Source organism: Telmatherina bonti (genome assembly GCF_933228915.1).
Source record: "Telmatherina bonti genome assembly, chromosome: 8".
Taxonomy (NCBI): domain Eukaryota; kingdom Metazoa; phylum Chordata; class Actinopteri; order Atheriniformes; family Telmatherinidae; genus Telmatherina; species Telmatherina bonti.
This window is the reverse complement of record NC_136626.1, coordinates 11,771,093-11,794,604: the sequence shown is the minus strand read 5'-3', so window position 1 is coordinate 11,794,604 and position 23,512 is coordinate 11,771,093. Positions and strand designations below refer to the sequence as shown.

The 23,512-nt window shown below is 37.2% G+C and overlaps 2 protein-coding genes across 3 annotated transcripts; one reads left to right on the top strand and one right to left on the bottom strand.

Moving 5' to 3' along the window:
• Window positions 1-654: 654 nt before the first annotated feature.
• slc35e1 (solute carrier family 35 member E1) lies at window positions 655-21,739 on the top strand (the record flags this gene model as incomplete). Of its 2 annotated transcripts, XM_079245213.1 has the most annotated exons (7): window positions 668-995; window positions 3,035-3,105; window positions 7,977-8,114; window positions 9,081-9,206; window positions 9,326-9,571; window positions 9,713-9,813; window positions 21,719-21,739. In XM_079245213.1, the coding sequence occupies 7 exons, from the start codon at window positions 668-670 to the stop codon at window positions 21,729-21,731; spliced, it is 1,023 nt and encodes a 340-aa protein (XP_079101339.1). In that variant the 3' UTR covers window positions 21,732-21,739. The 2 variants fall into 2 exon arrangements, with proteins under 2 accessions (XP_079101340.1, XP_079101339.1); XM_079245214.1 differs by lacking the exon at window positions 21,719-21,739 and having other exon boundaries at window positions 655-995; window positions 9,713-10,304.
• LOC306759477 (prostaglandin E2 receptor EP4 subtype-like) lies at window positions 17,677-19,340 on the bottom strand (the record flags this gene model as incomplete). The annotated part of the gene is given in 3 exon segments (XM_079245146.1): window positions 17,677-17,741; window positions 17,744-18,020; window positions 18,540-19,340. Coding segments are annotated over 3 exon segments (1,143 nt in total).
• Window positions 21,740-23,512: the final 1,773 nt, after the last annotated feature.

Below are 23,512 nucleotides of genomic sequence, written 5' to 3'. Positions count from 1 at the left end.
GGAAAAAAACAGCTGCCTGTCAAATAAGCTGAAATTGACTAAAGTAATAAATAAAACTTTTATGAGATTCATTACATTATTTTCTAATTCTGGTTCAATAGAAATTTTTTTTAAAAAAGCAAACAAATAAGATCATTCATTCATCACTCAAACTAATATTTTGTTGAACAATCCTTTGTTTCTGCAAGAATCAGGTGTTTTCTGTTCCGCTCAGTCAGACTTCTGCACCTGTTGACAGGTATTTTGTCCCACTATTCAACAGAAAAGTGCTCTAATTTCTCCAGGACCAATTTGTTTGTTTGTTTTTTCTTTCTTCAACTCAATTAAATTAAAAACAAAAAAAACAAAAAAAAAAACTGTCTTATATTACTAAATTATATTTTGGCAAATTTTTAGTTTTTGTTTCTTTTTTAAGTCTCCAGTTATTTGAATGACTGTTGTAAATTCAGCATTTTCTTTAATGAAAGGGTATGAATACATATGAGAACAACTGTAGATAGATAGAGGTTTGATTGTTGGGACCAAAAACATTTTAGCCGACACTTAAATCTCTTATTTTGACAGCTCTGACCGGAAACTCGTCTATTGTTGTGTGACGAAACGACGGTGGCCCCTCCCCCGGTGCAACCAGACACTCCACCAGTGACTCGTCACTCCACGCTGGAAGATGGCTTCGGTGGAGCGGACCCCGGTCAGGGAAGGGATCCGGATAGTTGTATTGTGTGTGTTCTGGTACTCTGTGAGCTCTGGAGGCAACGTCATAAACAAAATCATCCTAAATAACTTCCCGTATCCGGTGACAGTCTCCCTGTTTCACATCTTCTCTATCGTCGTCTTCCTCCCGCCGCTCCTCCGAGCATGGAGCGTCCCCAAAGCAGAGCTGCCGAGCAGGTACTACAAATGGTACATCCTGCCATTAGCATTCGGGAAATACTTCGCATCGGTGTCGGCTCATTTCAGCATATGGAAAGTTCCTGTTTCATATGCGCACACTGGTGAGTCCAACAGTTTTGTGTTTATGTTCGTAAAGCCGACCTGATGATGTGTGCGTACCGTCAGCTGGTGTTAGCTCTGCGGCTAACACTGGACAACTGGCAAGACGGATATTTTTGTAGCTTGAGAACCGGGCCGTCTTGTAGGTCGTGAATAGAAAGGCATTCGCGAAGCTAATGATCTTATACTGAGCCATTTAACTGTATTTGACCGGCTTTAGACTCTCTTTAAGAATAACGTGTTAGCTAGCTAGCCAACTCAATTAAAGCTGACATACAACGTAAGAAGGGGAGGATCCAGTCAACCCAGTTGGCATGGCTAACAGGGTTCAGGTATGATCCCAGTCTACAATTCTGATCTCTAATAAAACTGGATCTTTGAACCTAATGTAATTGAGGAGACTGAGGGGGGAAAACCTTCAACAAATCTTTTGATCAGTATTTTAAATGTATATGTTTGATAAACCTGTTTAATTGCCTTGTTATTACAGGTTATATTGTATTTAGCGCTGGAGTTCATGCGCTTTTTGTTTTGTTTTTTAATGGAACAAAAATGTAAAATTTTCAATTTTGTGTACGTATTTTAAATTTTTTTGGCTTTATTTTTTAAACATGTAAACAAACTGAAACTACACTATAAGTTGATACGTACCTTTAAAAAAACTAAAAAATATTAGTATAAACTATTTTAACAATTATTAAGTCCAGAAAGCTGCAGGATAAATAAGCTATTTTTTAAGATCAAACTCGAAAGGCAAAATATAGAGCATAAGGCCAACATGACTATAAAGCTTTTTTAGCACTGTTTAGTTTTAAAGCTTCAGAGCAATTTAACATTTGTGAATCTTGCCATGCTTATTTCAGGTCTGACATTGGCCTGCATGATAAAATGGAGAGATTAGATACAACAGCAGAACTTCTCAAGTGCAGATCTTTTGCTTTGGTATTGCACAAATATTTGCTTTTAACTTGTACCAAAATCAAGTTTATATTTTTGCTTAAATAATTCTCACTTTAGTTTATTTGTTTAGTATGAAACTTATTTTCTCTAATGTCAAGTGTCCATTGACAACATTTCCCATGGTATTTGAACCCAATGATGAAGCCTCTTCTCCCAAGTCATTAAAAATGAATTCCCTTTGTGATCATAGATTTCACTCTCCAATAAATCTTTTTGCCACTTCATGCCTGGTTAACAAGATAAATCCCCTCAGTATTCCTATAACCTCTTGTATCTGTGTTGCCTCGACAGAATATTACCACTGGTTTGTCAGTTCAGCACAGCCCTCCATAATATATCTGTCATAAATGCTTGGAAATTCAGTTTTGCTCAAGTGTTTGTTTGTTTTTTTTAAATACAGATGTGTATGTCATATTTCATGGTTATTTTTGAGGTTTCAGCTCTCAGTGCTGAGAAAATATTTCACATTCTAGTAAGAAATATTTCTCAATAGGTGTTACTTCAAGTTCAGTGACTATAAAGAAGCAGAAGCCTTCAAAACAGAACTTTTGAATACTGTTGTATTTATTTTATTTAATGCACTACTGAGCTTTAATCTGAGTTTTTAGTTAGTTTTTATTTAATTATTTATTTTTTTTTATTATTTTTATTTTTTTATTTTTACACTTTATGCTAATGTCAACTATGAGTGTGTAATTATTAGACTTCCTATTTCAGAGTTACACAATAGCCTTTAATACCCAGTGTAGGAGCCACTGTTTAAAGCTTAATTTTAAAAGTATTATTTTTTATTTTACTGGTTATCTTTTGCATTTGTTTTAAAAGTGGCAAATCCGGTTTTGTTGGTTTTAAAGTCTGAAAATATGTGTTGATTCTATTGAGAACTCAATGTCCCATCAATGTTGTTTTTACACATCAAGATAAACCTAATAGTATGTCAGCAGACGTTGGCAGTACATTTGGGGCTTTGACATAGGAGGATATAGGAGCATGTCATTGTTCACCATTCACACATTTACTCTATTTGTTACTTTTAAATTCTGTCATTTTTAAACTGACAATATCTCTGTTAATTTCACAGTCAAAGCCACAATGCCAATATGGGTTGTACTGCTAACAAGAATTATCATGAGGGAGAAGCAAACTACAAAGGTGAGTAGATGCAGCACATGAAACACAACAGAAAGCTCACTTTGCTCCAGTCTGTGTCAGAGTCAGCAGTGGTGATGTGGCACAGGAGTCCACTGTGCCTGTACTACAGCTCATATTACAACATGTGCAGGGGCTTTTGTTGATGAGACTTTTTGTGGGTGTGTGGAGATCAGGGGAAGATGAGAAGTTCTTATTTACATCAGTGGGCCACAGATTTATCACTTGATAAATCCTTGACTGAGAGATAAAGAGTTACATGCACAAATATTTGTTTCCTAATACAGATTTATGAGCATAAAGAAACATTTTGGGAGGAGATATCTATAAATGAGCCAGTGGTTTAAATTTAATCAGTCGCTTACAAAGTAGAAATATGCAATATATAATATATAAGCCCTATTTAAAAACAAAGTTTTGGTATTTTGTTAAATGTCTTTTAAACACAGTTGTATGTTGTCATCATTAATGTAGGATCAATAGAATAATTTTCCCTGCAACATATTTTTAAAAAAAAATACACTGAACCATTTCCCAGCTAAAGTTATTCTCAATCATTCTGCAAAAGACTGTATTGGAAATTATGTAACTGTAGGGATAGCTTTTCCTGCTAACAAACAAACAAATAGCAAAGAATTTGTCGTTTATAATGCATAATGGGATGAAATACTTAAAATCTGGAGAGATTTTTATTTAAACAAAAAACAGAGCAATGACAGGGAAAAAACTTATATTTAATGTCAAAAATCTTAGTCTGCAGGCAGCAATGCGTTAAAAACACACCTGAGTGGAAAATGCCAAACACCATTTTCACCATTTTCATTCAGAATTTAAACTTTCACTATGCAACAAAACATTAAAGTCGGCGACATGGCTGTCTCCTCAGAGGATTTTTTATTGTATTTACTTCAAACCTCAAAAATATGTCGATTACTTGACATGAGTAACTTGATCTGTTGTATGTGATATGTAGAGCATGCAAAACGACATGCCCAGACACCATCTTTTATTTAATTATTTTTCTTATTAATAGAAAACCTTGTTTTCTTTCAATGACTAAAGTCAAACCACACACTAAAATAACGCTAAGGCGCTGTAAGAAAAGAATCAGTGGATTAAACTCTGATTAACTGAACATTTTTAGTATATTATGAGAAAATATGGTAAAGAAAGACCTTTAACTGTTGATCAGCTGAAGTCTTATCTTAAATATTCATATTTAGCAAGAACAAGAAAAAAATACCTTACGGAGTGACAGCTCTTTAACTTCTCTGTTCCCAAATGTTTGAGTGCTGTTAATAGAGGAGGTGACGCAACAAGCGCTGCTACTGAATCGTTTGGAATTTATTGCTGATATCTCGTGGTGGAAAATCAATTTGAAAAAAAATCAAATATCTGGATTTTTTTGCTTCACGATTTTAAAATAGATTTTTCTTCAAATAAATACAAATAATCCATGATAAATTTGTTTTACAATTTTTATTGTTTTTATTAATCTTTTTGCTTGTCTTCTTGGGCATTAAAGGGGCAGAATGATGGTCTGGCTACTGTATTGTTTTTTTTCCTAATTGAAATTAAGAAATAGAACTAGCTAAAAAAAAGTTTTGTACATTCTTTATTTTGTTTTTAGTCCACAGAAATCAGCAATATCGAAGAATTGTGAGAATCACAATTTAAATCGAATCTGCAACCAAAAAAAATCAGAAGAGAATCGAATCGGGACAAAAACATATCCTTACAGCCCTGTTGATATCAAATGAAAAATTCAATGAAATTTTTATTGTATTTTTATTGTAAAATTAAGAAATGGTTTAAATTATTTGTGCTCCATTAAATTTTATTGTTTTTCCTCCCAACTTTTACTGTAAAGTTTGTTGTCTTCCTAGGATTAGGTTTAGGATTTTTTCCCCTGGCGTAACCTTGCCTAGTTTAGCCTACAGAAACACGTCTCAGGCTTCTTATAATCTAATAATATAACAAAAGAGGGCTCTAGCAAACAAAAGTCTAAATCTTCTGGACAGCACAGAAATGTTTCAGAATTTTTTATTCTGGAGAAACACCTTACAGTCAGTGTTTTTTATGCAAATATGAATAAGAAGTCTTGTGGCTCTGACAGCAACTCGAGATGTTTACCTTGTAGTTAAATATTCCTACAGGATGGGTCCACAGACAGAGTACATGCTGAAGGTGTGTCCCTGTGTGTAGAGATCCTGTTTTTAAGCTGCTGTATAGTTCAGTTATAAAACCACAAAGTTAATGACAGACACTGTAATCCCAACTGACTGGATAAGTTTATTTTTAGCACAAACCAGTGTTTTTTTTCTTTTTAACTCACCTTTTCTCACACTCAGTGGCTAATTTACTTATGTTTTCTTATTTTTACACCTGTTTGCTTGCATGTGATGCCTTATTGGAAACACTTCTCAGTACAACAAGGCAGATGAAGAAGACTGCACCCTCCTCAAATACACTTGTGTAAATTCCTGTGGGAATGTGTTTTAGATAATATTTATATTATATAGGTCAGCTCAGGTATGACACATAATACTACATTAGAAAAAATTCTTTAATGTTCAGTGTTGCCTGTCAACAGAGTTGTGTAAATTACAGTAATAACAAGATGAATTTAACTTGGACAAGATTCAAACTTTAAAGTATGAACAAGTTTTAACTGAGAGCTTCATTGTCTATCCTGCTAAAATACTGCTTAATAGTTAACCAGCATATTAACAGGGCGATGTAAAAGGCCTCCAGCGTTCTCCTTAAGAAGTGTGATTAGGTCAACAATTACTAATTTTATTTTAGCTGTTATGTGTTGTTGTTTTTTCTTAAACAACCACGCTGAGCGATAAAGCAGAGAGTGCTGACCTAGAGCTCAATACTTTGTGGTGCTTTCTCAGTTTTACTGAGTGGGTGCTCTAGTGGGTTTCATAACAAAAGTAAGCCCATTTTAACTTTCCTACACTTATATGCAAATTAATTCTCACATCTGTGGACGTTAGCCCATGCAGTGTTATCCCTCACGGAAGTAAAGTAGATGCAAATTCAGTTTTATCTGCAACTGTATTTGACTAGATTTCTTGTTTTCCATTATTCTTCTAGAGATGCAGATGCGACTTTTCAAATCACAACAAATAAATTGTTAGATTTTTCTTTGCTACCGATCAGCAAAACTATGCCACCATGAAAATGATTAGCTAATGTTACAACTTAGATAAATGAGTTTTATATTTGGAAGGAGGGGAACGAACGTTTCAGCAGCATTTCAAGTTTTTCCGTGTATCTTGTGCCAACCTTTAGTTTGCTCATGATAAGATGCAGCTGTCCTTCCACTGCCACTGTATCTGCAGTCTCTCATGTAAAAGTAGGTGACTTTTCTGCCTGGTTAGCAGGAAAACATGAGAGACCTTTAGCATTACCTGGAACTCTGTTTGTACTATTCAGAATAACCTCAGATCTTTATTAAGTCAAAGTTAACGACATAATCTGACTAAACTAATGAAAAACACAGGTTTTGATTTTTTATTTAATTGCTTTGGAATAGCCGCTCACAGTACAGGCTGGTAAAACTGAGTGAATTTATTAACACATAACTTTTTTCTTTTTTAACAAAAATGGTTTATCAAATGCTGTTTATGAGACTCCTTCAGCCTTAAGAAAGATGATTGTATCGCTTTTCTCAGCCTGCGAGAACTCAAAATATTTATGTTTTTATTGAACAACCTTTTTCAGGGGATGCGTCATCATTTGGGTGAATGGAAGGATTTTAATTTAACTATTCCAAAACATGAGTTTATCCCCTTTCAACCAGTTTGTTTGTTTGGGTATGTGTTTTACCTGCTTCCTGTCATGGACTCGTATCCTGACAGTAGAGAGGTTTTTTAGCATTTTTTTGTGCAGTTCTTGAATTGTTCCTTCAGTTATTGCACACCGATCATGACCTGATGTTGTAAAGCAGCTCTTAATCATGATCCTGCCTCCACCATGCTTTGAAGTTGGAATAATTTGAATTTCTTAAAATGTACTTAAATGTATATCAGAACATTTACTTGTTTTTTGGTGCCCTTCATGTAAAGCCATTCGTGTTGTGGGATTCTTATTGTGAATTAAAGTTGGGATGCACCGATACCAATATCAGTATCAGCTCAATACTATGTGTGTGTACTCATACTTGGTATTAATAAAAGTGTTCCAATACCACACTAGTCAAGCCAGCGCAGATGTGTTTGATGACATGCTTCGGACATATTTTAAAAGAAATAAATGCCTTGAATTTTTTGTTACACTAAAAGCTAGATCTTTGTTTCAAAACCACACATTTATTGTTGTATTTGGGTAAAATGTGCCAATTCAAACTAAAACTTGTTAAAATTGTTAGATCTGTAATGTTATATTTATATTGGTGAGGTAACTTAAGAAAGGATGGATAATTTATTATAACCTAATGAAATCTTACACACTTATAACAGCAATAATAACCATAGTCACAATAATGTTCATATAAACAGATTTGGTATAGACAAATATCGGTATCTGCAGATATTCAGTGGAAAAGTGGATCGGTGAATCGCTAAATTTAAGGTTTTCTATGAACATGTTTGAACTAAGGAATATTCACACTAATTAATCAGAGTTTTGGAATTTTAATATTTCATTATTGGAATAACTATTTTACCATCAGCAGACTAGTTAATTAAATCCCAAATCAGGGCAGTTTTGCATTTAACTATAACAACCAAAGTCCTGCAGTCCTTCTTTATAAAAGACTGAAATGAAAACTGACTAATTTTACTACCAGAAAAAGAAGTGGATGAAATGCTGCCTGCATTTGTTTCCTCAGCCTCTGCCTTCTCTCTCTCTCTCTCTTCTTGTAGGTGTACATATCTCTCATCCCTATCATCGGTGGAGTGCTGCTGGCCACCGTGACTGAGCTTTCCTTTGATGTCTCAGGATTAATCAGCGCTCTGGCTGCCACACTGTGCTTCTCTCTGCAGAACATCTTCTCCAAAAAAGTAAATTATCCTCCTGTTGGTATGCAACAGATGATCTCATGCTCCCCTTTAAAACTCGGTGGATTCTCTAAAGAACATCCGTATGAATCAACAAAATTTCATTTTGAGTGATTATGTATCTGAATGATAGTTTCTGTTGTATTCTGGGTGTCTCTTATAATCTGGAGCAAATTGATCCGTTGCTGCTATTGCAACTCAACGATTAATTCCAAATAAAAGTTAAATCCGCTTTAAACAGATGAAAAATGACCATGTAAACACCTAATTCCAAATGGAAACGATAATTCTGAATTAAATTTAATTCCGAAATAAGTGACTGGTTTCTTCCCATTGTAAATTCGAACTGATTAATTCCTCCATCATGTAAACCAGGGGTGTCGAACTCCAGTCCTCGGGGGCCGGTATCCAGCAGGTTTTCGTTGTTTCCCTCTACAAACACAGCTGATTCAAATAAAATGGATCCAGCAGCTTCTTGTCAAGCTATTTATGAATTCCAGTCAGGTGTGGAGCATGGAAGCAATAATAACCTGCAGGATACCGGCAGCGAAGGACTGGAGTTTGACTCCTGTGATGTAAACGTTAATTCTGCTTTAAGTTACCTTGACCTGTGCCGATGATGACACATCCGTGTGGTCTTCTACCTCCCATCTCTGGTACTTTATCTCCCTGCTCCTCCTCAGTTGCAGAAAAAAGGGAAGTAGGATGCTCGTGTCGAGCTGCTGCTTAAAAAACATAATTAAAATCAACGCGAAAACAGTTCTTATTATGTAGTTTTGTATGTGATTTTCCAAAAGACAAGAAGCAGGAAGAGGAGTTTGTTTATTTTCAGCAGACTTAAGTACGTCACGTCGGCCAGGATTTAAACTTGACTTTGAGGGCAGAACTAAACTGGCATTTCCTGTTCAGGACAAGAAGAAAAATGTAATTTTTTTTTTAATTTTTTTTTTTAAATCATTACTTTTAAAGGTTCTACGCGACACCAGGATCCACCACTTGAGGCTGCTGAACATACTGGGATTTAATGCTGTGATCTTCATGCTGCCCACCTGGGTTCTGGTAGACTTCTCTGTGTTTCTTGTGAATGGAGATCTGGTGAGTAGCAAAGACGGCACTTTTTGGAGGCGTTTCATATTCGCTGTGGTGGCCAGTAAAGTATATACAGAGATGTTTCTATGTCCCAGCTATTTCTGATGCAACTGCTTTCCTTTCAGTCGGACGTCTCTGAATGGACGAGTACCTTCATTCTCCTACTCATCAGCGGCATTTGCAATTTTGCCCAGAATGTCATCGCCTTCAGTGTTCTTAGCCTTGTCAGCCCACTCAGTTACGCCGTCGCCAATGCTACCAAGAGGATTATGGTGATTAGCATATCTTTGCTAATGCTGCGCAACCCAGTCACTCTCACAAATGTCCTCGGGATGATGACGGCCATTGTTGGGGTTTTCCTTTACAACAAGGTGAGTCATCCTAACCGCTTGATGTTAGCTGGTCAGGCAGTAATGGAAAACATAAAGCTGAATCTAGATGTGCTTTAATACTGATTATCCTCCCAAGCAATTATGTTCCTAGCTTCTATGTGTACTTTTCTTTGTCATTAGGCCAAGTATGACGCCAGCCTGGGGAAGAAGTTGCTGCCAAGTACCAAGCAGGATCTGATGTCCTTTGACAACCCAGGGCGGGAGAAGTTCCAGGCCAATGGGTCAGTGCCTTTCTCCCACGGCTTGGAGCAGCAGCACAACTTTAACAACGTGCTGACTGACCACTTCCAGTACAGCCGACAAGCCTACACGGCAAACTACAGCAGCAACCACCAGTATGTGGTGTAACGGAGGAGTCGGCCATCTGTCTGGGTAGCTGTCATAGACATTACTGTGTGTAGCCGCCCTCCCAGCGGCTTTTACACTCACTCCAAACTCAAGACTGAAGGCAAGTGCTGTTTGTCTTGGAAGGTAAAAGTGAGTTGGTTATGGTGAGCCAGAGTTGTGAGCTCTCCCATGCCTGTTCTCATCTAGACTTCATATTCTTACAGCCATGCTGTAGGTCGTTGTTTATTTATTATGTTGGTACTGACTGTATGAAATGGCTTGATGGGAAAACAAAATGTATGTCGGCCATTTGCAGACATAAAAGTGTCAGATTAAGTCGTGATCTGCAGAAATGTGCCACATCAAGTAGACATCTTGGTTTCTTTACTTCTTGGAATCGCATAGTCTTGCTCTCACAAGCAGCCATAAATATTTTTTGGGGTTATATTGTTAATTTTCAGTCACCTGTAGCTGTTAACTGTTTAATTAAGTTTGCACAAAATCAAGGGTCTGTTACATCTGCAGTGAGGAAAGTTGGATGAAAGGCAGTAACATTATTTGAATTTCTGGTTATTCAGATGGTTTTCAGTGAATAAATCTTGATGGGACTTTAGGAGCATCATTGAATGAATTGACTTTGCTTAGATTTGATTTTTAAATATTGATTAAGATAAAAATGAAAACCAAATAGTTAAAGAAACTTAGATATGGATATGTTGTAGACTACTGCTAGTTTTTTTGTAAGGTTATTGTAATTTTGGATGCCTGTTGACAGTTGAGGTGTGATATTAACTCCTGATGCTCTAAACTCAAAATGTTAAGTTCTGCAAATCTTATCTTACAGCAGAAAGACCAGAGTATCTTTACATCCTGACGCTAAAGCTTTGTCAATCTGCCCCAACTCCTCTGCCTTGGTGACACCAACATGTGGTATCGCCCACAAAGTAATATGGGTTTCTTGGCTTCACTCTCATCCATCAAAAAAGGTTTATTCACTGTTGTGGCACATGGAAATTCCCGACTAAGTCCCTGTTTGCAGCGGCATCATGTGAGAGGAAATTTCAGGTCAAGAGATCTCGGTTTAAGTTCATTTTGAAGTTACAGATGGCTGATATCTGTTGCAATCTTACATGTATGAAAAATGAAGTGTTTTTTCTCTGTGGAGCATTGTTGGAGTGTAGATTTGCTCTGAGGGTCATATCGGTGGGTAAACTATGTTTTAGCTGTTCTTGCAGCATAAATCTAAAGCTGGTGCTCCTTCTTGTTTGAGCGTTGTCAGACTGAAGCACCTCAGCACCCACAGAATGGATTGTTTGTAAAATAGGTACACTAACATTTTTCAGACTTTTTCAAACCTTTTGGGATCATTTTCATCTGATAACCTCGTCGTTTCTGCAGGTTTTGTCGGCTTAAACTGTACTTTTGATTAAAACTGGTTAACAAATGCAGACATGGTATGAATTGCTGTAGAACTACATGTAGTAGTGTGAATGAGTACGGCCATGTTGAGCCTCTAGTGCGGCACGCATTGGCACAAGACTTCTTTTGACTGGTGTAAGCTCAGCTGCACTTACTGTACGTCTTTGTTCACACTGAAGTGTCTGATTTCAAGAAAAATGTCAAAATTTGAAGACATCTTCACAGTCCCTGCAAGAAGCTGATACTTGTAAACGCCTTGCACAGCTGGATCAGTGGACTTTAACCTGGCTAGTTTTTAATTTGCTATTGATGAAAACTTAATTCTGTTCAAAAACCTTCTGACAAACTTGTTTTTTTTTTTTTTTTTAAATCTCTGAAAGAAGAGCGAGGTGAGTTTTGTGCTTAGCAAAGGCCAGTGACCTCTTTTAAATCTGCCCTTACTCCGAGTTGAGATGGTATTATATGTTATCATGTAAAAACTTAGCATATCAGTAGATTTACCAAAACAGCTGAAATGTGCGCCTCACACAGGGATTTATTTGCTTCTTTGTCTGAAAGGCAATGCGTAAAATAGAAGTATATCCTCTTTACTGTCAGGCATTAAACAGTTTGAAACCTTTTTTTGTAATGATCAGCAAAGCTTCCAAAGCAAAGGAATATTATGTCTCCTGTCTGGTAATTTTAATAATTTATTTTTGTTATTCCCTGAATTTAAGCTGCTCAGATGTTCTTCTTTCACACAAAGTCAATGTTTGCACATCTTGAAACAAAATATGTCACTTTGATGGGAGCCTCCGTCAGCCATGTTTGTGGATTTCAACACATGACAACATCTGTGTGACCAGGCAGATTGGAGGAAAATGAGGCATGTTTATAATTCGAGGTTTGATACTGCAGTTCTGTGTTCACATCTTCACTATCATCACTGTTTCCAGTGTACGTATGATTATTATCATTTGTTTCTTTTTTTTTCTGCATAACTTGCTCTTTTCCACACTCCTTTCCATATGATTCAGATGCTTGAGGTGCAAGGGGACGTAGTTTAGCAGAAAATATTGTTTCGCTCAAACTCTGATTGTAATAAAATGGCTTTTTAATTACTTTTTTAAAATAATTGCAACAGTCACAAAATTTAGTCTGAAGAAGTTATGTAGAAAAAGATGATTGATTCTGGGCTAAACTTGAAATCAAGTTCAAGTTTTTATTACTATCAATTTGTGTTATTAGATTTATTTGGTAAGTGATTAGTCACCTTTTGCAATAAGCTACAACCTACAAGGATTGTGTATCTGTGGAATGAGCAGCACAGCTTAATGTGTTATTAGTATTCCTCAAAAATGTGCCAAAACTCTTGTAATATCTCCTAAAGCTACTCACTCTTGTTTTGAGATTCAAGTCCTGCCAGATGTGTGAATCACAACTGTATGACTGGCACCTGATGGACAGAAACATCTGAATAAGAGTCTGGGGCCAAATGCAGTCTGGGACTAGAATCTGAGACTTAACTTAATCCTCCTGGATGACAGCTCTCCCCCCGCAGAGCCAGAGTCATCACAGAGGACCTCCAGAGTTTGGGAGGGGAAAGGATGAACTGATATGCTGTCAGTTCAGACTTCAACCCAAGTGAACTCATGTGGGATCCGTTTGGTCCAGTTAGCTAGGAGGTCATTTGCATCTGCAGTCCCTGGGCGGGTGAACAAATGAAAGGTTTATGCAGAATATAAAAACAGGACATTACATATAACAGCCGAGAATTTTATAAACAAAATACAGATAAGAAAATATAAAACTAGAACATATAAAATACAACATTATAGTCAGACAGGTGTAAAAATATAGACTGCAAGACACAAATAGTGAATGTAAATAATATTTAAAGGCCCTGCTAAGTTAAAGCACCAGTCCTGAGTGGTTCCACAGACCAAAACCAGCTGAGGTGCTTCATTATGGTTCCAGTCCTCTGTGGATTTTAGCCAAATTTATTGTTTTTCTTTAAATGACATAAACCTGCCAGACCCTCTGATACGGACAGGAAGAGAATTCCACCACTTTTAAAGAAAACAGTGATTTCCCCAGGGGTCACCAGCACAGTTTTACCTCTATCTGAGTTCAGGCATGCTCTACAAGCGGGGTGTGAGGGGGAGGAGCCAAGCTGCAGTGGCTGTATGTGGACCTGCCACATGCTACGGACATCTCAGACTGTATGATGAATAAAGTCAATAAATGACCAACACGTTTTTTTTTCTTTTGCACTGTGGGAGAGGGCAATCATCCAATCCACTCATCAAATCAAACAAATAACAGGTTTGCAGGACATTTCTGTGTGTTTTCGGATGCTTCCAACACAACTTACGTGTGCTGCTCATTCCACAGAAGCACCATCCTTAAAAACATTATACCCAGTTGTAAAATTGACTACCTGGATGTCTAATATGACACCAACGGGTGCAATTAATGGCAACAAAACAAAGAACCAAACACAAATTTCTTTACTTTTGTTCTCAATGCATCTTCGATTAATGGGGAATATTATTTATAACAAATCATTTTTTTGTAAGTAATAGTGATTAAATAAAGCACCACACATGGGCAATACTGTGAATTTCTACAGTAACAGAAAAATGACTCAGATGTCCTTTTTTTTTTTTTTTTATTGAGTCAAGACTTCTGCAGTACTTGTGTGTCGATTGGCATTTATTTTGAGGCAGATATCTGTTGATGTTGTATTGCATGAAACTATGACGTGGAAACTGTGCAGCCCTTTACATCATGGCACAGTGCAGCACAAAAGCAGCAAAGAAGACTAAATCTTACCATTAAGATCTTTTACAATGTAGCAGATGTCTACAGGAAGTAGATTTTATTTGAGTTTTTCTTTTCTTTTTTTTTTTAACTGTTTTGAAAACCTCAGTGTCGTGTTGATGACTGCATGATATCAGTGTTGCTTTAAGCAGAGCCAGGAAGGGATTAAAAATCTGCCTCTTCTTTATGGAGTTGTTTGGTGTTAAAGACTGGCATATTCCCTCATCTTTATTTGTAACACGTTTGGATCAGGTCCTCCAAGCGCTCATTTCAAGCACCTGTGGCAAACAGCAGATATTTTGCCTCCCCAACACGTTGGATATTTGGTTGGAGTTGGTAGTCTGTGACTGAAATGCAGCTTAAAGATGAATGGAAGTTATGTTAGTTACCAGGAAATATTTTTGCTGAAGCGTCTTCCTAGTTTTCACCATAGTTGTAAGAAGAAAAATCCATAACTAGCTGCATTTTTACCTCATGTACTACTAAACATGAGTTCTGTGCAATTTTGCTCTTTGGAAGTTAAACATAGTAAATTATGTTTTTACCTTATTAAAAGGCCAAATACTTTTAGAAACAATTGATTCAACATTTGCATCTTGAAAAAGCGCTGTTTATAAGACAGATGCATTAAACGGTCCAAGTGAAAAGTGACATATCATGCAGTCTCAGGTTGACAGAAAATTTTTGAGAATATAAAAAAAAATCTGTTGTCCAATTGTAAAAACAGGAAAAAAAAAGGTTGATTGAAAAATAGATTAAACATCTGAGTTGCGTTGTGTTTTAGGAGCAGTTTGATGCTGACACTGGTGTGTTGAGCATTCCCAGAAAAACGAGACACGGACGTGTCAGCTGTTGGATTTCCAACACAATGCAGCAGATTTAATTGTTTTTGTTTGTTTGTATGTCTTCATGTCCTCCTCATGTTGCCAAAAGCACAGCGTAACCCTTCTCATACTGGTGCACCACAGGACAGAGGCCTTGTTTGCAGGTGGGCGAGATGGAAATGTGATAACGTGTAAGAGTGATGCATCACTTTTCACTGTCATTCTTCATGTTTGTTTGTTGGTTTTCCTGTACGGTGAGCTAACTGGGAGAACAAATTGTTGGCTCTCTTGTAAAGCTTTTCACCGTGGGGGTGTAAAAATGATAAAGGTAGTCGGGAGGGGAAGTTCTTTGTAAAAACTTGTATAATAATTATTATTTTTGTGTCTTTAATGGATCTTGAGAGAATTTTTACTTAAACTATGTTTATAGATTTTTATTTATGATTTTCAAAAGGTACAAAATGTACAGACGTGCAGCTATGCATGTTCTTGTCTGCTTAAGTTTAGTAAATATTTTTCAATGTTGGGGAGAAATAAATGCATCATGGAACACAGCCTGCCGATTGTGTTTTCTTTAACTCTAGTCTGCAAAAATGATCAGCTGCTATACTGCTTATGTTTTTTTTTTTTCTTTTATTCTTTTTTTTTTTTTACACCAAATTCTACATTTTGTAAAAGGATACTCATGCAATGTGGTAAATGTTTTATGAAACTACGTATAAACTACAAACAAGAAGCGACTGGTTAAGATTGATATTTTAAAAGGGATAATACGACTGCAAAGAAAAAAACAGCTTTTTTAAAGTTTTTGTTGCTTGAAATTTGGGGGGAAATTATGTAGGAAGTATAGTGACTGCTTTCCAATTTTTGCTTTGATTTTTTTAGTTTTATACTGGATTTTTCCCTGTATCTACTTAAAATGGAAAAAATCTGAAGTGGAACTGAGAACCAATAAATGCAGCCCGGAAACACAAGAGACAGCATTTCTGGACCTTGTGTTTAATTCTTCTTTGTATATTTTTTAACTTGCATCTACCTATATATGCATTAAATTTTATTCCTTTGTCTGTTTTTCAAATCAAATTCATGTTTAATAAAACAAAAATATGTTTAGTTTTCATTTTAACAAATAATGACAACTTAACATTTAAATGAACACTACTGCAGCAAATGTGTTCATGTCAATTATTAGTACATGTACTTTCCTCAACTAATAATTTCAACTGTATTAACTTCAGAGGCTCAGAAGATGGAACAACTCAGAGCAATGTGAATATTTTCCATCATTGCAAAATCAACTAAAACTAAGAATATTGTTTCTGCCAGAGTTTAAACTGGAATGCCAGCCAGTAGGTTGTCCTATATGAGGTTAAACCAGTTCTGGGACACCTGGTTTGATATGATTGTAATCGAAGATACCAAACCAGAGGGATCAGAAAGTTCTGTTTTCTGATGTGTTTTCTGCCCCCTAGCGGACACAAATAGACTGCAGCAGAAATATTAGTACTGCTGGTGTCAACATTTTTTTATTGATGCAAATTTCCATGAATTGCTGTTCTTGGTCATGCTTGCTTTCACAAGCAGTAATTGTGACAAATATCCACTCAATAATTTATCGCAGTCTCTTCCTTCTAGTTTTTGTTTCTCTTTCTAGGAAGCTGTTTTCTGTGTGCTGCATCTTTTCCCAAACATTTCAGAAAAAAGGAAAGGTGGCAGCAAAGTATCTATGGTGGACTTGTAAACATCTTAGACAAAACCTGCAGAAGGAGCTCAGTCTCTGTTCAGATTGTTTCTATATTTTAACTGCTTAGATAAGGAACCATGTATTTGAGCCATTTTAAATTCCTTTGAATGTCTTTATATCAAATGTGAGTCCATCTCATTGTTATGACTCCTGAAAGGATACAGATTCACACAGCACGGTTTGTGCTGATTTCCCTCACAACACAAGTAAAAGATGACACATAGGCTCAGATTAATAGAAAACTTACTTTTAAAATACAAATAGACAATAGCAGCATGTATTATTTTCCAAAATGTGTGTTAAAATACACACATTTTCATCTGAGTTTTTTGTGAAACATGGTCTAATTTGAATTTCTTTCTAATGTTTTCCTTGTTCTCTTTCACAGAAAATTATTTTTTTCAACGTTTAAGATTTTGTTGTTTTCTCATCAAATTAAAAAAAAAACTTGATGTGTTCATAACTGATAGAAAACATTTTTATCTTTCAAAGTCTGATGCAAAGGGAGCAAATAACAGGGAAGCTATTGAAGGTAAATCTCTTGATGTGCATAACATTTTATTTCTGATGGAGAAAATATAACTTCACTGAAAAACAAGCTGTCCTGAAGGAGCCGTGGTTGATAAAAAAAAAAAAAAAAAAAAAGCATTGATTGATATGATAGAGTAGGTATGAGAGATACTGATAAACTAAATTTAACATGGAGGACGAGTGAAGCTGTGACTAAAGCCATGAACAGACTTTATAACAAAAGTCCCAAAATAAAGTTGCATTTGTGTCTCATTATTGCACTTCAGTAACAACATAGGAGTCAAACAGCTTATCTCAGCTCGGCAGGAGGTGCATGCTGCAATCACAGCACTCCTCAAGTTCATTTAATAAATAATCCCACAGGCGCTCTGAGGGTCCTGTGCAGCCGAGGGTCCACACAGTCCCCCTCATCTTTGTGTCTCAAACATTCATACATGTCACACATGTGCTGAGTCTGCATTCAGCAAAGATCCTTTGTGTCTTGTGAAGTGAATCTGACCGTAGCAGAGAGCTGAGTGATAATGTTTGCATTGCACATCAGCTGGGTGAACACGTGGCTGTCCATCATGTTGTCAGAACACAACAGAGTCATGTGTGTTGAGGGTGGTGCAATGCTGCGAGTGCGGCTTTTCCTCCTGGTCATACTGCGTAACCGTCGGAACAGGGACCTCCTGAGGAGGATGTAGATCCAGGGGTCCAGGATTGGGTTCACTGAGGCCGTCCTGATGGCTGCCAGGTCTGCTTTGTGGTTACTTTTTAGGCGGTTAGCAAATACACGCACCTGTGGGAAAACAACAAGAAAATAAATAAACAAACACACAAAAAAATAAATAAATAAATGCTAATCTTAATCATTTAAGGCCTGACAGATGAAAAAAAATATTAGAAAAGTGCATTTTAAAAAAAAGAAGTCTTTATTGGCAATTTAACATAACAAAATAATTAACTTTTTTTTGGGGGGGGGGGAAGACAAGCAGTCTATCAGATTGTGCTCAACAGGATTTTAAGCAAAGTTTTTACTATAAAATGTTGCAAAATGTCTTAGAAACTATCAAATATGTCACTTTGGGGCTCTATGGGGTTCATGGGCGTGATGACTCAGTGTCGTTCAAGAAATGTTTTCCCAACTCAGATCAAATAAAAGTTTTTTCTCCCAGAATGATCAGAGTATGAGAAAAGTCTAGTTAAATGTCATCATCTTCACTGGTTCCCTAACACATGAGTTTGACCATTAGGTGTTCTGTTTGCTGCGTTTATCCAACCAACCAATGCCACGCAACACCCCCCTCCAGTAACTCACCACTAGCGGAGCTGAACAGGCCAGAACCACCAGAGAGGTCATCACCAGCACGGCCATCATCTGCGTCTCCGCGGCGGAGGACAGCGCTTTCCACCTCTGGCACACGCTTGCTCTGGTGACGGGCCGCTGCACCGTCCTGCGGCGCATCAGCAGCAGCGCACCGCACACCGCCAAGTTCAACACGATGGTGACCAGGATCAGGAACAGGCTGACGACGCCATACAAGACGGAATAAGCTGTAGCCACAGGGTCACGTGACCTCCAATCGATGAAGCACCAGGTGCCGGATGGCTGCAGCTCACTCTTCGCCATCCCCATGATGGGGAGGCAGCAGAACAAAATGTGACTTATGTAAATAAATAGAAGGAACTTCTGCGCAAAACGCCGCTTCACTCCCCACCGCTGGTGGGTGTATGGGCAGCAGATGGCCAGATACCGCTCTGCTGCCATGGTGCATATGATGCTTAGCCCAGTCAAACTGAAAAAAAGCAGCAGAAAAGAGTGAAACTGGCAGACATGCCTGTCCATCAACACATGCTTGTCCAAGTAGTTGGCTATGGTGAGCGGGCTGGCCAAACAGGTGCCCAACAGGTCCGTTACCGCCAGTCCGCACACAAGCGTAAAGAAAGCGGATGATTTTCTGTCCTGTCGTGACACTGAAAGGACAATTATTGCGATCACATTCCCAATGGCACCACCAGCAAACATAAAAGTCGGTAGAGCGATTTCTGTCTCAGTCGGACGCTGGGATAGCGACTTATTCACGGAACCAGATCCGTGCGTAAAGTTCTGGCTCTCCATCGCCAAATACTCCCAGAAGTTGATGTCGTTCATTTATTTCCTTTGGTCTATATTGGGTCAAGGACCGTATTTCCTCTTTAACCCCCTGCAACAGATGATAAGAAGTCAACAGGGGAATGTTCTGTGGAAGTGCCATCCCCACTGCTTCCCCCCAAAAAATCAACCATAGACGTGCCTGCGCGCAGCTGTTAGATGAGAAGGGGGTTGTTTCTTATGTCTAGTACCACCCAGTCTGCTGAGTTTTATGGATGGGAATGTTGAGAGAGAGGCAGGCTTAGCTTGGCCTACAGTTTACGCTCCAACTATCAAGTGCAAGCGTCATCACTGATGTGTGATATTTGCTGCAGCTCTAGGAGGTCAATTTGTGAATAGCTGAGTACAGACAGACGATAATGAAAGAGAAGAGGCCCCAGTTTCACATATCTAACCCGTCTATTTAGCAGGATGATGAGTAATCTTCAGAAGTCTTAAAGGAAAACATTTTTAATATTTTTTTCTACTATTTTAAAGTGTTGTTTTTAACCATTTCCTCTTCTCATAATTGGAAATTTCAGTAAACCAGACAGAACAGAAATCAAGCTAAGTCCTAAAATATTCATTTTTGTCAGGAAGGTCCCAAGATAACTGGAAACCGAACCAAACTAAACCCTTGCTGTCTGACCTTCAAAATAGAATCAACAACAAGGTCACAAAGAACAATAATACCAAACTTAAGACGATTTAAAATACTCTACAACGAGGTTGTGCAAATATGACTATCATAAGTCAGTGATGAGAAGAAATTTCACAAAATCAGTTTCAGTCCAGAGCTATGTTAAATTTCCTCCAAGGCTTTATATTAGTGTTGGGAGAGCCTGACTTTCCTCAAGCTAACCACAAGTCTCAATGGGGCTGGTGTCTGGTTTCTGTAGTGGCCAATCTATGTGTGAAACGGATGTCACGTGCTCTCTGACTCCCTCTTAATTTGAGCCCAATGAATCCTGGTTTTGTCAACTTGGAATATTATTTTTCCGCAGGGAAGTTAAAATCTACTGATGTGAGAAGCTTGTCATTCAGCATATTGAGGTGGTCAGTCAAGAACCTGGAAATAAAAGAAAAAAAAAGCCGAATAGCCGAATTTGTAGATCTGTGTGATATCTTGCAATTTACAGAGATAATTTACTGTTATTTTCTATGACACAACAACCTAATCTCAAGGCAGAACATTAAAAATTCTGCTGATAATGAAATGTAGGTTCAACGTCAGTCTGTTCTGGTGACCTGCTGACCTGATGTGTCAGCTTGTTTAGACTCCATTTAGTCTTCCTGGTCTTTTCTATGTAAAATCCCTGAATCACATCACATTTTTGATTTTCTGTACTTGCCATCTGGTAGTGTCAGATTTCATTTTCATATACAATTATATTTATATATAGTTATAATATACAATAACATATCTATAACAAATAGATATCTATATGACGTAGCCCAGTTAATGTTTCGGGGAAGCTGGAACCTATCTCAACAATTAGCAGGCGAGAAGCAGGGTACACCCTGGACAGGTCACCAGTCCAACAGGGCCAATACATGTAGCCAACATATTCATCTGAAAATTCTGTTTATTCTTTCATCCTAACCCCAAACAGCTAGTAGAAATCTAAAAGGTAACCTAAACTAAGACTAAAGCCAGAGGTTTAATGAGTTTTGGTTTTAGAAATGTACTTAACAGCGTAGTGACCCACAAATACAGGTACATCTCAAAAACTTAGAATATTGAAAAAGTTCAATATTTTTTGTCACTCATTTCAGAATGTAAAACCCATATATTATATAGATTTATTACACATAGAGTGAAACATTTCAAACATTTGTTTCTTGAAATCTTGATGATTGTGGCTTATAGATAATGAAAACCCAAAATGCAGTGTCTTACATGACTTAATGCATCAGTGCGGCGTGGCAATGGAAGCGATCAGCGTGTGGCACTGCTCAGGTGTAATGGAAACCAAGGTTGCTTTAATCGCACCCTTTGGATTGAGGAGGATTCTTCAAACCCTCTCCACAACACAGTGAAGAAACAATAAAGCGTGTTCAGTGAGAGGCTTCTTCAGGTCGCTGTAAGACTGAAAAATACAGAAGATTATTCCTGCCAGCAGCCATCAGCCTCCAGAACAAGACCTTCTCTAGTTAATTATCTGCTCCAATATTGAATTTCCGACCCTGCGATGGACTGGCGAGCTGTCCAGGGTGTACCCTGCCTTTGGCCCAAAGACTGCTGGGATAGGCTCCAGCTTCCCCGCGACCCTTCAATGGACTAAGGGGTTAGGATAATTAACATTGAATTTCCCTTTGGGGATTAATAAAGTATTTTTCATTTTTATTCATTTTCTTTTTTTCAGGTCATCTACATAGTTGGGTCTGGTGTCTCTCATCTTCCTCTTCACAATACCCCACAGATTCTCTATGGGGTTCAGATCAGGTGAGTTTGCTGGCCAATCAAGCACAGTGACAACATGGTCATTGAAGCAGCTTTTGGTACCTTTGGCAGTGTAGGCAGGTGCCAAGTCCTGCTGGAAAATGAAATCTGCATCTCCATGAAGCTTGTCAGCAGAAGGAAGCATGAAGTGCCATAAAATTTCTTGGTAGATGCTGTGTTGACTGTGGAGCTCAGAAAACACAGTGGACCAACACCAGCAGATGACATGGCTCCCAAATCATCACTGACTGTGGAAACTTCACACTGGACTTCCAGCAACATGGATTCTGTGCCTCTCCACTCTTCCTCCAGACTCTGGGACCTTGATTTCCAAATGAAATGCAGAATTTGCTTTCATCTGTGAAACAGTCCAGTCCTTTTCCTCCTTAGCTCAGGTGAGATGCTTCTGAGTTTCACATTCTGAAATGAGTGATGAAAAACCTTGAACTTTTTAATAATATTCTAATTTTTTTTAGATGTACCTGTACATCGATACACTCATAAACACATTGCTGAATGTAATGAGGAATATTAATTGACTGAGTGTAATTATTTTAAAAAGAAACAGACATTTGAGGAGGATCAGATTTAAGCACAGTACTTTATCATTCTTAATCATTAATAAATCACTTCAGAATTCTCAGTCAGCAAATCTTTAATTCAGTGTTGCTATTCAAATTAGTCCTGGAGAGGATAATTTTTCTCTCCTTTATATTTCCTAATTTTTCCCTTCTAGATTTGTCCTAATTTTTAGCCAAACCTAACCAGGCAACAGTGGTTGTAAAATGATGGAATGAGATAACATACCTTGTAAGATGGTGTTCCCATCCCACCCTGCTACATGACGTATCCTTACATTCTCTGCAGATGTTTTTTTTTTTTTACATGTCAAACAAACACGTGATTACAGCTATGAAATCATACATCATCACAGTTTACATATTCAGGAGGAAAAGTAATTTAACCCTATCATGCATGAATTAATAAAATAAAAAAGAAATGCAACATTTTTTTTAAATACAGTATTTTACCTCTACAGACATATGCAATAATACTTTTTTTTTTGTTGTTTATTAGTGATATTTAGAATTTCTAATGGTTTATGATTTATTTGAATCTATTCTATTAAATATCTATAAAATATGTAATCACAATTATATTATGTAAATCGTCTAGAAAATATAGCAGTATCATTTTCTTTTACTATTTATCGCAAAGGCAAACTTACGTAATTACGTTATGTTCAATTATATCATATATTTATTTCTTCTGCAGTGATTGGAAACATATTGGATGACTCACTAACATCCACTGAAGTGGTTTATTTACAAAAATATCATCGTCATTCATAAATGTGCAAGAAAAAAAGCCTGTACATAGGTTTCCTCTATATGGCCACTATGAAAGGGTTAAATTATGTCACAAATCAACATGTTTCAGTCACACAAATTTCAGACCTTAATTGCTCTGGCAAACTTGAGACATGTGATAAAATTATACCTTGATGGCGTTAGCTCCTCACACGTTTTACCTGCAGCAATCATTAGTGGTTTTCAGATTTAGTCTGCAATAAAAGTCTAAATTGTGTAACCATCAATAAAATAACCTCAAATATTTTTTTCAGATCAGCCTCATATATCTGCAGTTTCTTCTTTTGTTTCTAATCTGTGAAATATAACCATCTCAGGACTTTTGTTTGACTGAAACAGGGCCTTAT